General features: G+C 37.5%; 1 protein-coding gene across 1 annotated transcript in view; it reads right to left on the bottom strand.

The window, feature by feature from the left end:
• CDKAL1 (CDKAL1 threonylcarbamoyladenosine tRNA methylthiotransferase) overlaps positions 1-12384 on the bottom strand; it is a 426399-nt gene that overhangs the window by 345171 nt on the left and 68844 nt on the right. Inside the window, exon 5 of the mRNA XM_082328770.1 lies at positions 9048-9132. Within this exon, the coding sequence (XP_082184896.1) occupies positions 9048-9132 (85 nt within the window). The remainder of the gene's footprint in view (positions 1-9047; positions 9133-12384) is intronic.

Here is a 12384-nt window from a genome sequence, read left to right as displayed (position 1 = left end):
GGGAGCTGTACTTTCCAAATCGGAAGCCTTCCTTGTTTACCCGTATCACTGAAGCGTAATAGATTTGCATTTGTTTGCAAAGACAAGTCTATCTCATATGTTTAGCAATGAACGTAACTGATTTTCAATGTCTGTAAGCACTGCTTGTAGCGCACCAGTGCTCCAAGGGCCTACATAGCTGGGGACCTGTAACTACAGCCCAATCAAAAAGTTCAAATATAGATATATGAAGTCACGGAACAGAACTGGCCTCTTATACCCTGGTAATATTTTCTTCTTTAAAATGGCAATCAAATATAAATCAGTCCCTAATGACCCGGCTCAAGGCCTAAAAAGCATCTAAAAGCTAATTAGCCCCCTCAAGCATCCGAGGCTTAATAAGCAGTGTAGAACTAAAGCATTGCACTATCTAACCTCTCAAAGCATCAATATCGTGGAGTATTTAAAACAGTCCCAAATGTGTTCATATTAAAGGCAAAAAGATTTCCAGAATAGCGTTTAAAAGTTGACTTTAACAGGCCCTGTTCTTCTACTATTTTTTCTAACTTGTTAAATATTAAACTAAAGTGCACACAAGTTTATAACCCAGGCTTTTGCAAATCTCTGCAAAATGCCACCATGGAACACATGTAATCACCAGCAGTCCATAATCCTTTTATCTTCTAAACACTATACAATGGAAACCACTCAGTTCTATATGGTCTGCTTTTCCTCTGCATTTTATAACACCATGTCAAGCAGCTTTTAACATTCTGTTTTACGGCAGAGATGGGCGCAAGAAAAGGAATGCACTCAAATGCAGCAAAAAAACCTTCCACTAACAAACGTCATGTAAATCACAGAATCCTTCACCAACAGCTATGTCTTCCATCAACCTAAGACAATAAAAGCATGGATGACAATATTCAGTAAGTTTAAAAAGAAGAAAAAAATTTACCAGATTAGTAAGTTTTTAAATTAAGACTTCCAGTTCAATAAAATTTTTGTTCTAAGCATATAAAATCCTTCTGCAGCATTTGGAAGCCAGAAAGCACAACACTATGCTCCATGGTAAAGATTAACCAACTATAGAACAGTGAAACTGGTATTGCTCAAGCTGAGAAACGTTAACTAGTAAAATGAACATAAAAATAAAATTCATTGAAGTGTTTTGTAATACAGATGAGCATAGCTATATGAAAAACAAAATCTCAAATGATGAAGTAAACTACCCTTCTAGAAATTTTTGAAAAAATACTGAACAAAAAAAAAAAAAATCATCCATTGAGCACAAGAGAAGTATTCAGTGTTTTCAACTAGTTAATTTGTACACTTTATATCAAAGATTAGAGTGCTTTCTAAAAAAAAAAAAAAATATTTATTTCTTTATTAAACAGAATGAGCTACGTTACACTACAAAATAATTTTAAACCTAATTTTGGTTAATGGTGTATGATTGCAGAGATCTTTACAGACCTCCCATGACTGTAAAAATGTAAGCATTGTGCATAAATCTATCCCAGTCAAGGCTCTGATGAAGCCAGAGTGCAGCAGTCACATAAGCTTCTCTGGTTGTTCTTAGAAAATAACTGTGACTTAAAATTCTAGTTAATAGATTTATAGCCTCCATTCAAAACTGCGTAACTCCTGTTATCTGGGGAACGTGTTTCTCTTGCACAGCGAATATAGCATATATCTTGAATACAAGTTTTTCCTCAACCTGTGAGCATGCGAGCCTTTCATCATGGCAAAATAAGATTTTCATCAATGTTATCTGGACTGATTTAGAGGGTTTGAGCAAGAAGGAATATTATTGACAACTTCTCTTAAAAAACTCGAGTGTCAAGCTTCCTCCCACCCAATGAAGCTTGTTCCACAGGCATTTTTACTTCCGAGAATCCAGCTCTTCCCCAGATTTCTTCAACACAAGAAGAGCGGAAAATAGCAGTACTCCTAGCTACAGTTCTCAGTGCTGTCCTGTTACCTGAAGTACTCCAACACAAACACTGAAAGTCATGGCAACATACTATTTCTGTAAAACACAATAAACAGCAAGGCTATGACACTCATCTCAGAAATGCAGTGGAAGTGATCTTCTTATGCTAACAGGATCTATACAATAAAATGCTTTGAAATACTTATGTTTCCTCTTCCAGAGGTACTTCACAGCTTAAACCTTACTGTATGAACAGTATAAACAAGTGTAAATCACAGTCTACTTTTACACTGGAAATGTATTAGTAAAAGCAAAGGCTTAATGCTGCTTTAAAGGAAGCGGTAACACTGTTCTAATTCAGAGTGCAATTTTTGGTTTTGTTCAATTTGCAAAAGGCATCATATAAACTACACTCACAAATGTTAACAAAGAAACAAAAAGCCTTCTTCCAAGGTTATTTTCACTTGCAAAGATGCCAAGCAGCAGAAAGTTACTCTTATCTCATATCTCTGAGCAGGCTTTTGTATTTCTTAAAGAATAACCTCCTTCTGTACTTAACATCAACACAATTGCATCTGGTGAACAGAAATTCTGTAGCATCCAGAGGTAGTCATGCCTTTCACTCTTCAACTTAGTCCACTTGGACCTGAGAGCCTTAAACAATTTGCATGGTCTAAGATCAAAGCCCTGTTAAACTGCCATTTCAACGAATTCTGCAGTTTTTGATGATTCTTCTAGCATAAAAGTGAGATCCTACACATAGTGTTTATTCATGAATTGGTGAAAACTGAAGCAAGGACAGAACTGGAAGCCACACAGTGCTACTTCAGTGCTAAAAGCCCTCACATTTCTGTCACAACTTACAGCTACCAGAAATAAAAGAGTTGAATACACACTGAAGTGTGCCTTAAAGTGAATGCAGCAACATATACGTAAAAGAATACATGTTAATGTTATATATTAATTATATATAGTAACAAAAGATGATTATAGGGGTCAAACTTATTCAATACCATGAGACAAGCCATGAACACCTCAACAGCATAACCACATCACACTTCCCAGATGACATCATTCTGGCTATTTTGATAAGAGACACCCCAGAATCCTATTCATAATATTTGAACGAGCAAGAGAACTCCTTAGGAAAAGCCAAAGTCCCTGACCACACGAGTAGCTTATAACAGCACTCAGGAAAGGATCGAGCAAGGGGTAAGATGGCTAGCTAGAAACACACAACAGCCTCCGAATTTTCAGAGGTCATTAGGAAAAGTGGGTTACCTATCTGAGATGTAACAGTCAAGAAAGAGTATTAGGGAACATAGAAATCAACGAAGCATGAGACCAAAGAGCAAAGTAACTTTATTTTAAAGGAAGCAAGCTCCTCTAAGAACATTATCTTATGCTTAATTCTCTTCATCAAACTGCCTTAACAGATTTGCTGTGGTTTACAAAAGTTAAGGTTATCAACATACTTATTGAATGCTTATTCTTACTGCTGCTAACAGCTAAGTTTTAAGAAAGCTACTTTTGAATAAAATAAATTCTAGCAGAAAATGTTAGCTGACAACCTTCTGCCATTGGGGGAAAAAAAAAAATAATGAGACTAAGGAGAGACACTGAAACGAACCATCACAGAACTACCCAACATCCCCAAAAATAAATAAATACAGTGACATCTCTCTGGAAGGATATTAAAGCTATTTTACTTATTCTTTATTATTTATGCTGTTTATAAGACACCTATATACATATACACTTAACTCTCATAAGCTGGTCACACTGACAGATGATCAGGTCCAGAGCAAAGATGATATACCAAAACATCATCGACAAAAAAGGATGTAATTGACTTAAATACAGGTTGTAGGCTACCTTTAAAAAAGTATTATTTCATTCTAAATTCTAAGGCAAAATAAAGTCGACTTCACACAATCTTATAAGCAAATATTTAAGAAGTTTTTTAAGGCAATTTAATCTTATTACATACTATCCTACAGGACTTCAAAACAGAGCAATATCCTAGCTCTGTCCATCTCAAGGGTAAAGCCAGCTCCCAAGCACTTTGCTGCCTTTAGTGCAGGAATGCATTCTCCAGAGGAATCTTGCTATATCGTATCTGACTAGTAACTGGAGAAAGAAAGTATCTGCCACTATTAAAAGAAATAATGTGAAAGGGAAAACATATCCCATTCCATAATATACCTTTAACTTCCCATTAACTGAGCTACAGGATAAAAAAAACTCAGCACTGACAGAACTAGCTGTGGTAGCACACAAAAAACTACCTCCAGGTAAGGTAAAGGTCCTTGAATCCAACCCACCTCAATGCACTTGATTCCACAAAGCTCTATTTGAGGCACTACGTCATTAGAGGCTTTAAAAACATCATAGTCGTTCTGTTCAACATGACACCTTGAACAATGTGTTTTTGGGGGCATTTTCTGCATAAATACTATAGCAAAGACACTAATGGTTGTGGTTTAGGTTTGTCAAGGTTTTCTGAACTGTAACTTTAAATTCAAAAATCCTTCTGCTTAAATCAGTGTACACAGGCCAATTAAAAAGCACAAGATCAAGGACCAATAAATCCTGAGATTGCAGCCGTTCACAGATACTTAAGACTATAAGAACAGGCCAGGGTAGAGAGGTATTTTCTGTGGCAGGCTTTCCCTGAGAGGGGAACCCACCATTTTAGCAAGAGTTCAATACTACTAGAAAAAAAAAAAAACAAACTGATTAAAGGGATTCAACACCCCTGGATCTTTCCAAAAGCTGCTAATTCCCAGGAATTCCCAGCAACTACTTTACTAAAGCACAACAGGTATATCCATCACTAACCAAAACAGAGGCCCTTGACAGAACAAAAGTGCTTCTTTTTCTTTCAGAAGATAAATTCATTGCAGGAACGTATTTCTGAAAGCCTACACGATATACCCGAGAATAGTCACATCTTTACGAGGACAAGTAGATCACTCACAATAAACACTGAGTTAACCCAAATGAATTATTTTCTTTATAGAGTTTATTTTAATATCAATTTTAATGAAAATGAGATTTTCTTAAACTAACGTAATGTGTAAGCCTCATGAAGTTCAACAAACAGATAGTGCAAAGTCCTGCCCCTGTGAAAGAGCAGCCCCATGCACCAGGACAGGCTGGGGCTGACCAGCTGGAAAGCAGCTTGGCAGGAAAGGCCCTGAGGGTCCTGGTGGACACCAAGTTGACCATAAGCCAGCGATGAGCCCTTGTGGCAAAGACCACCACCAACCTCCTGCGCCTCATTAGGCATTGCATCACCGGCAGATGAAGGGAGGTGATCCTTCCCCTCTGCTCAGCCCTGGTGAGAGCCACATCTGGAGCACTGGGTCCCATTCTGGGCTCCCCAGCACAAGTGAGACAGGGACAAACTGGAAGGGGTCCAGGAGAGGGCCACAAAGGTAGTCAAAGGTTTGGAGCATCTGACATACAAGCAGACGCTGAGAGAGCTGGGACTGTTCGGCCTGGGGAAGAGAAGGGTCTGGGGAATCCCATCAATGTGTATAAACACCTGATGGGGAGGGGGATGGGAAAAAGAGGATGGTGTTTCACAGTGGTGCCCAGTGACAGGACAAAAGGCAACAAACAAATTGAAATACAAGATACAAAGTTTAAATCTAAGACAACCCGTTTTTACTATAAGGATGGTCGAACACTGGAACAGGTTACCCAGAGCATTTGTGGAGTCTCTTGAAGATACTCAAAACCTGCCTGCAGACAGCCCTCAGCCACCAGCTCTAGTTGTCCCTGCTTTGAGCAGGGTTGAACAAGAATCTCCAGACGTCCCCAACAACCTCAGCCATTCTGTGATTCCGTGTATCTAGTACTACCTACACTACACTGCTACATCATGGGGGTAGACAAAGGGACGTAATTCATTCAACTCTACATATACTATGTGATAACTGATTGCTTATCAACTGCACAAGTAATACCACAAGCCCGCACTAGCTCCTGTGCCCTTGTCTCCCTCTCCCCCCGCCGTACTCCACGCTCTCGCTTCCCCCTTCCAAGAAGGGCATGTTCTCATTTCATAACAGCTGCAAACTGGAGCCATTTACACAACAGACCATCTCCTACTCCTCCTGTCCTAAGGCAGGGTCCTGCCAAAACCAGCTACTAGCAAATCTTTCATCGCAAGTGTTTTCAGCCACGGGGTTACATGCACTTGTGAATTATGGGAAGCTAGGGCTGGGGATAATGCATATTCTGTGATACTTAGCAAGTATTAAAGCAGAAGAACAGAGTTACTGCAACCTAACTGAGCCTCCCTACACCAAGTGGGGACTATTTCTCTGTGGTGTTCTTTGCCTCACTCCTTAATGTTAATTTCTTCCCTTTTTTTTTTTTTTTTTTTTGCTTCTTTTTACTTGTACAAGGGATTCTTTTTCTTTGCCTAGTTATTTGCTTTATAGTCATCTTAGTCTTCATAAACTTGCTTGATGGAAGTTATCTGCTTTAGTTTATTCTCTTTATTTCCTACTTTTCCTTGAATTAACCCTCATTTTTTTGAAGGATACGAACTATTATTTTTCAACTCCACCTACGTAATTATACTGGGAATTCTTTATTACTATTGCCTACATCTCCCTTTAATCTTATTTTATGATTAACCAACTGAGAATAAAATCTGCACAGGAAAAGCTCTCAATTCCCATCGATAAGCTAATGGTCTTCAAGCAACTCTTTGCTCTCCATATCATCACCCCAGCTCAGCAGCTTCAACTTTACTGATACCGAAGAGCAGCAGGCTACTTCTAAGAGCTATACAAAAAGGCACAGAGATTATGCTGTCAGTTGGCTTGTATCAGCTATATACACATCTGCACATCTAATGCAGTATCTCCTGTGATATTTAGCAAAGTATTAAAACAGAAGAACAGAGTTACTGCAACATAACAAGGTTCAGAGAGTTTGGGAGTGGCTTTGTTTTGTTGTTAAAAGAACATGAGATCAAAAAAGGTTGAACCTACAGGACTTGTTGGGTTCAGACACATCCTTTGGCACAGGGTAGTAGTGGGGGATCTGCACGTCAGACAGTCATTCTTCAACCACCAGTGTGAATGCACTACCACTGGTTTGAAGCAGTGCATTTTAAAAAGGCATATATGCAAAGCAAGTTACATAGCACAAACTGTTGCAGAGGGCAGAGAATAAACCAAACTGAAATACTTCTCCCACATGACATTCATAATGCTATGTAACACTTTCAGCCTGAATTTTTTTAATTTGAAAGAATCTTACTGTGCTGAGCATTAATTTTTCCACTCCAAGTATGTTTGCTTTGACAATCCACATATGAAATGTTTAATTTGTTACTCAATCGAGAAAAACAAAGATCTCCATAGCTACCAGCAAGCCATTATGATAGGACATAACGGCAGTTAGTTTTGTATCACCCAAACTTCATGCATTGGGCTTGTTGCTGTAACAAATTAAGACCTATTTGGGAGAAGTTGTGTTATTTAGAGATACAAGTTTCCTCACTATTGTAAAACCCAAATACAGTAGTAGCTGCTCTTTCCTGAGATGGAGAATGTTTAATCTTTCAGTTCCAAGTCCCATGAAAGAGCACCCACGTATGGTTCTCTCCCCTACGTTTAACGAACATTATAAAAAATGGTCAGAAACAACAACAAAAGTTGTCCTTCTCCATAATTAGGAACTGCCAGGATCTGAGAGTAGAGAATGAACAATGCATGCTACGGGAAAGGAGTGACTCACAGCAAAGAGAAGAAATGGAGAACACCAGAGTATCCATGTGTCAGAACAGAACGAGTACAGGGAGAAGTAAGGAAAAAGAGGAATAAACCCAGGCTACAAATAACATCAGGCTCATTAATAGAGCAGCAACAGAAACATGAAGTTCAAAGAAATATTTTTGGTCATTTGCTTTTAGTTAGACCCTCTTTCTTCACCAACTCTATTCTTCTGGTTAAAGGACACACACCATACCACATCAATTCTGGCATAGGATTAGTAAAATAGAAAGATGGCCACAATTGAACTGGAAAAGATCTTGTCATCAGTTCTGTTGGCCAACACACACTAACTGGAAGTATTCTGGAAATAGCTTTTTTTTTTTTTTTTGGCAACAGTAAAAAAAAGCCAAAAAGCCACTCTCCTCACCAAGTGCAACACCAGCAGACAGGAAGCGAAGCTCTCTGAGGGGTGGAGGAAGCTTCTGCTGTGCCACCTACTGTGGGCAAATGGTTGCTGCTCCAGGTTATAGCCCCGGGATGCTGTTAACTCCAGCACTGCAAGCAGATAGTTTATATCCAGCTTCTCTCTCCTCTCTACCTTCCTGAGCATGCCAACTGCTTACTGAGAACTATGTTTTTCTAACCAAAATGGATTTCAACAAACAGTCCATCCACAGTGCACCACACTAAACAAATGACTGCCTAAATAGCCACGCTTGTTTACTAAAGGTAAAATCTACAAGAAACATACCACAATATTTATTTATACTGGGCAATGAAGCTGTAAGTGTACAGGTTTCCCAGTTACTCTCATCACAACTATACTTCCACGGAAGTCAGAGGCAGAAGTCGCTACCATATTATATTTTTCAACATCATCGAAATGTTGCAGAGAAATAAAACACATTCTTCACAAGACTTCTATTATAGGCTAATCAGCTCACCTTTTAAGAAAAAGTATAGCAAAATAGTTTTAAGTATGTACCTGATACCCTTCTAATTAGAAAGGCCTGATCATACAAAATTTCAGTGGAGGACAAAAAGAAACAGCCTAACAATTCACACTTTTGAAAAAAACAAATATTCAACTCTTCAGAAGAATCTTACAACAAAATGTCTTGAAAAGTGATATAAAAGCCCCTATCTAAATAGATCAGCAGTTCTCCTAAATAAGTGTATTGATAATCACTTGCAAGTTATAGCTAATTAAAAAAATACACTGCACCTTACAAATCCGTTCTAGAGAATTCACCATTGTAACACTCAGACTGAGGACACTTCTTGAACTTCTAAAACACACGATTACGTCTAGATTGAAAATATGAAGCTTTTAAAATTAAAATATGCAACATTCATTGATAATTAAGTATCTTTTTAGGGAAAGAACTTACTTGATTGAGTTTCTGAAGTGATCCTCAGCAGGATTTTTTACTGTACAACTGTTCAGCAACCATAGATCTGCTTCAGCAGAGTTGTCTAAAAGACAGAAAGATAGAAATCTCTGTTAAGAATTATCCAACCTATCAACTCCTACTTTATATCATATAAAAAAATCCAAACTTAGCTATTATCAGTAAGTTGACTATTTGCAAAATGACTTTATATTCAACATTTAAAACAATTATATTCTTGGAAAGGTTTTTTTGTTCGTTTGTTGTTTTGTGTTTTAGAAACACACACGAGCATTTCCACTGCGCTATTTTTTTTTTTTTTTTGCAAAGGAAGAATGAACAGCTATCTCATTTACCAGCTGAGATGCCACTCGGTTGCACATCAAGGAAAACAAAGTTAAGAAAAATGGTCACTACTCCCAAAAACGCATGCTCCCCGGAAAGATCTGGTCTACACAAAGGCAAAGAGATCACCAAAATGCATAAAGGTGCTTTTTAAATTAAGTGGTCGACAAAATCAGGTTTCGCTAACAAAACAAAATCCCTGCTTCAGCTCAACTGTGAATTAGTACTACAAAAGAGACAAATCAGGATTTATAAAACATGAATCTCTACTACAGAAAAAAGTCATTGTAGCTAATTTGGAAAGAAATGTGCACGTTTCTAGTTTAGATTATATCTTAGTTATGGTATAATTATAGTTCAGCAATCTTCAGACAAAAGACGTTCATGCAACGAATATCTGCCTCCATTCAGATAAGTATATAATTTTCTTCAAGAACCAAACCTTTCTGTATGTTCATAACCTACTGATATCTAAATGCATTAACAGAACTGAATCCCAGAATTATCTGCAGAAGCACATATATAAACTCTAATGCTGTTAAACATGACCTATAGTACAGAATTACTAGCATAGTTTTTTTTTTTCTTGTGAAGTTAGAGCTACTTTTTTCAAATAAAAGAATGAAGATAATCCATCTCAAATATTCCAACGCTCTAGCATTCATCAGAATAGCTTGTGTCAGTTTGGATAAGAAAATTTGTGTCACTCTTGCTACTATTCAGTACATCCTGAGTATTGAGGTATTGACCGAGGTATCTTTAAATAACATAAGCCAACGAACAACGAATAGAGCTAAAACATCATTTTAGAATGCCTTATTTGAATTGACATCCTGCTAAAGCAGAAGAAAGTCTGTAAAGACTTAAGCATGTTTACATATGCACTCATCATGAATGTATCTACATAGGCATGATATCCTTTTCCCCCCATACACATACTTATGACTCTAAATGCTAAAAGTGAAAAATCTTTCCTTCTGTCTCACTGCCATTTTCTCCAAAGAAATGATCTTTTACAATTAACTATCAGTCCCTTAACTTAGAAAGCAGGTAAAATGAAAATAACACATAAAATAGCAACCAAAGGACATACTTATGGTAAGTAAGAGAAAACATTCTGAAGGTTTCTAATCTTTGTTGATAAGAGATCACACCATTAACTTGGATCAAACACTGGCCTCTTCTATGACAGGGAAAGGCTACAAAGGAGTCATCAAAAATAACATTCAGACCTTTAGCTATTTTAAACAAAGTGAACGTACCAAGATCTGACCCTGTCTTGACAGGTTGGGAAAGAGGACCAAGTTCAATCTTAGTCTATACAAAAGTCAAAACAAAAATGGAACGAGCCAAAGAATCTCTCCCCCAACCCAGGCTGCACGAAAACAACTTTTTCAGCCTAATGAACATACTATTACTGTTAGAAAGATAATTATAGGTAAAAAAAATGATTACGAATGAGGTACAGAAAAGCAAAGAAAGGTACAGTTTCAGAATCAGAAAAAGGGTGAACTCTTGGCCTAGTCAAATTCACCAAGTATAAAAACACACTTTTAAAACAGTTTTCCAATAACACTGCCAAAACTTTGTATTTCTTATTCTTTTCAGCAGCATAAAATGTTTATAAATTCAGCTCCACACCCAACACACACCAACCTGAGAATGGGGGGGATGGGGGGGGGAGGAACAGGACAGGACACCTGAATAACAAGAGGCCAACACTAAGTCAGACAGGAGGCTGGGGATACATTTAACAGACAAGAGCTTCAGTAGCAGTTATACATCACTGTAGAGCGTAACAATTTTCAAGAGATGTCTTTATTCAGAGGAGGGATGCCTTAATGCAGAGAACACTAATTCTGGGCTTGGTTTCAGTTCCTCCTCATAGCATGGTCTCCACGTGTGAAGGAAGAGAGAGCCCGATAGCCTCACTGTGACTATACTTCTTCCCTAAAGCTAAAATAAAACCCCTTTCTTCAAAACAGCATTGGAAAAACTAACACATTTAAGTTTAGAAAGACCTTACCCAACAGGAACCATTTCATATAGCAATTTGGATTCCAGGCTATTAATATATTAGCTCCTTGCTTGGGAGTCTGAGGGACAACAGCAACACTTGCACATATTTCACACATAGAAAAATCTCCCAAATACATTCAAATTCATTCCTTCACAGGTTTTAACCCTCTGCAGAACAGAGGGTACAAAATAAAGGCTTCTGCAGAATAGAATCTTCTCAGCAGTTTTGGGAAAAGGAGTATCATTAATGTATACATCTAAAAATCATTTAAGAAAAATAGAAGTGTAGCAGAGGCTTGTCCTCTCCTTACAGCAATAGCGTTATTTTATCATATTTAGTTGTTCTATTTCTGTATTTATTTTTCAATCTTTTTTCCTTATTAACTCTCATACTGATATATTTACATACAAGTTTTGATTATGTGTGTGTATATATATAACTCATAAATGCGTATATTTATATGTATTAATAAGAGTTCATACCACAACTCTTCAAAATGATAGCTGAATTTTCTTAGTTCTTTACTGCACTGTCCACACATAAAAGAATTACATGCACTGGTATAGATTCGCCATGATCTACTGTATTTTCTCAAGCAATTTCCAGTTTAAAAAAAATTATTTACCAACAGGGCATTTTTGTATCAGGTTTCAGGAAAACATGCACATTTACAACATGGCGGGGGCAACTTGTCAGTGGCTACAGTTTGCTTTCATGACTTTTGATGCACTTACACTAAATGCAAGGCCTTGATGGACATGCTGAAACAAACATGGACCAAAACACCTGATCAGAGTTGGCATGTGTAAACAAGATCTTTCGGCTTCATAATTACTAAATATTAAGCAACACCGGGGGTAAGGGTTCTTTATTTGGGGCAAGGGAATTGGAGGGATTGGCTATATGTATATATGCCTATATATACATGTATATTAATCAGTGTTCTGACATGAGTAGTTGCTAGTGTTCAGC

Source organism: Platalea leucorodia, assembly GCF_965183815.1.
Source record: "Platalea leucorodia genome assembly, chromosome: 1".
Taxonomy (NCBI): Eukaryota; Metazoa; Chordata; class Aves; order Pelecaniformes; family Threskiornithidae; genus Platalea; species Platalea leucorodia.
The sequence above is the reverse complement of the archived record's forward strand: the minus strand, read 5'-3'. Positions and strand labels throughout refer to the sequence as shown.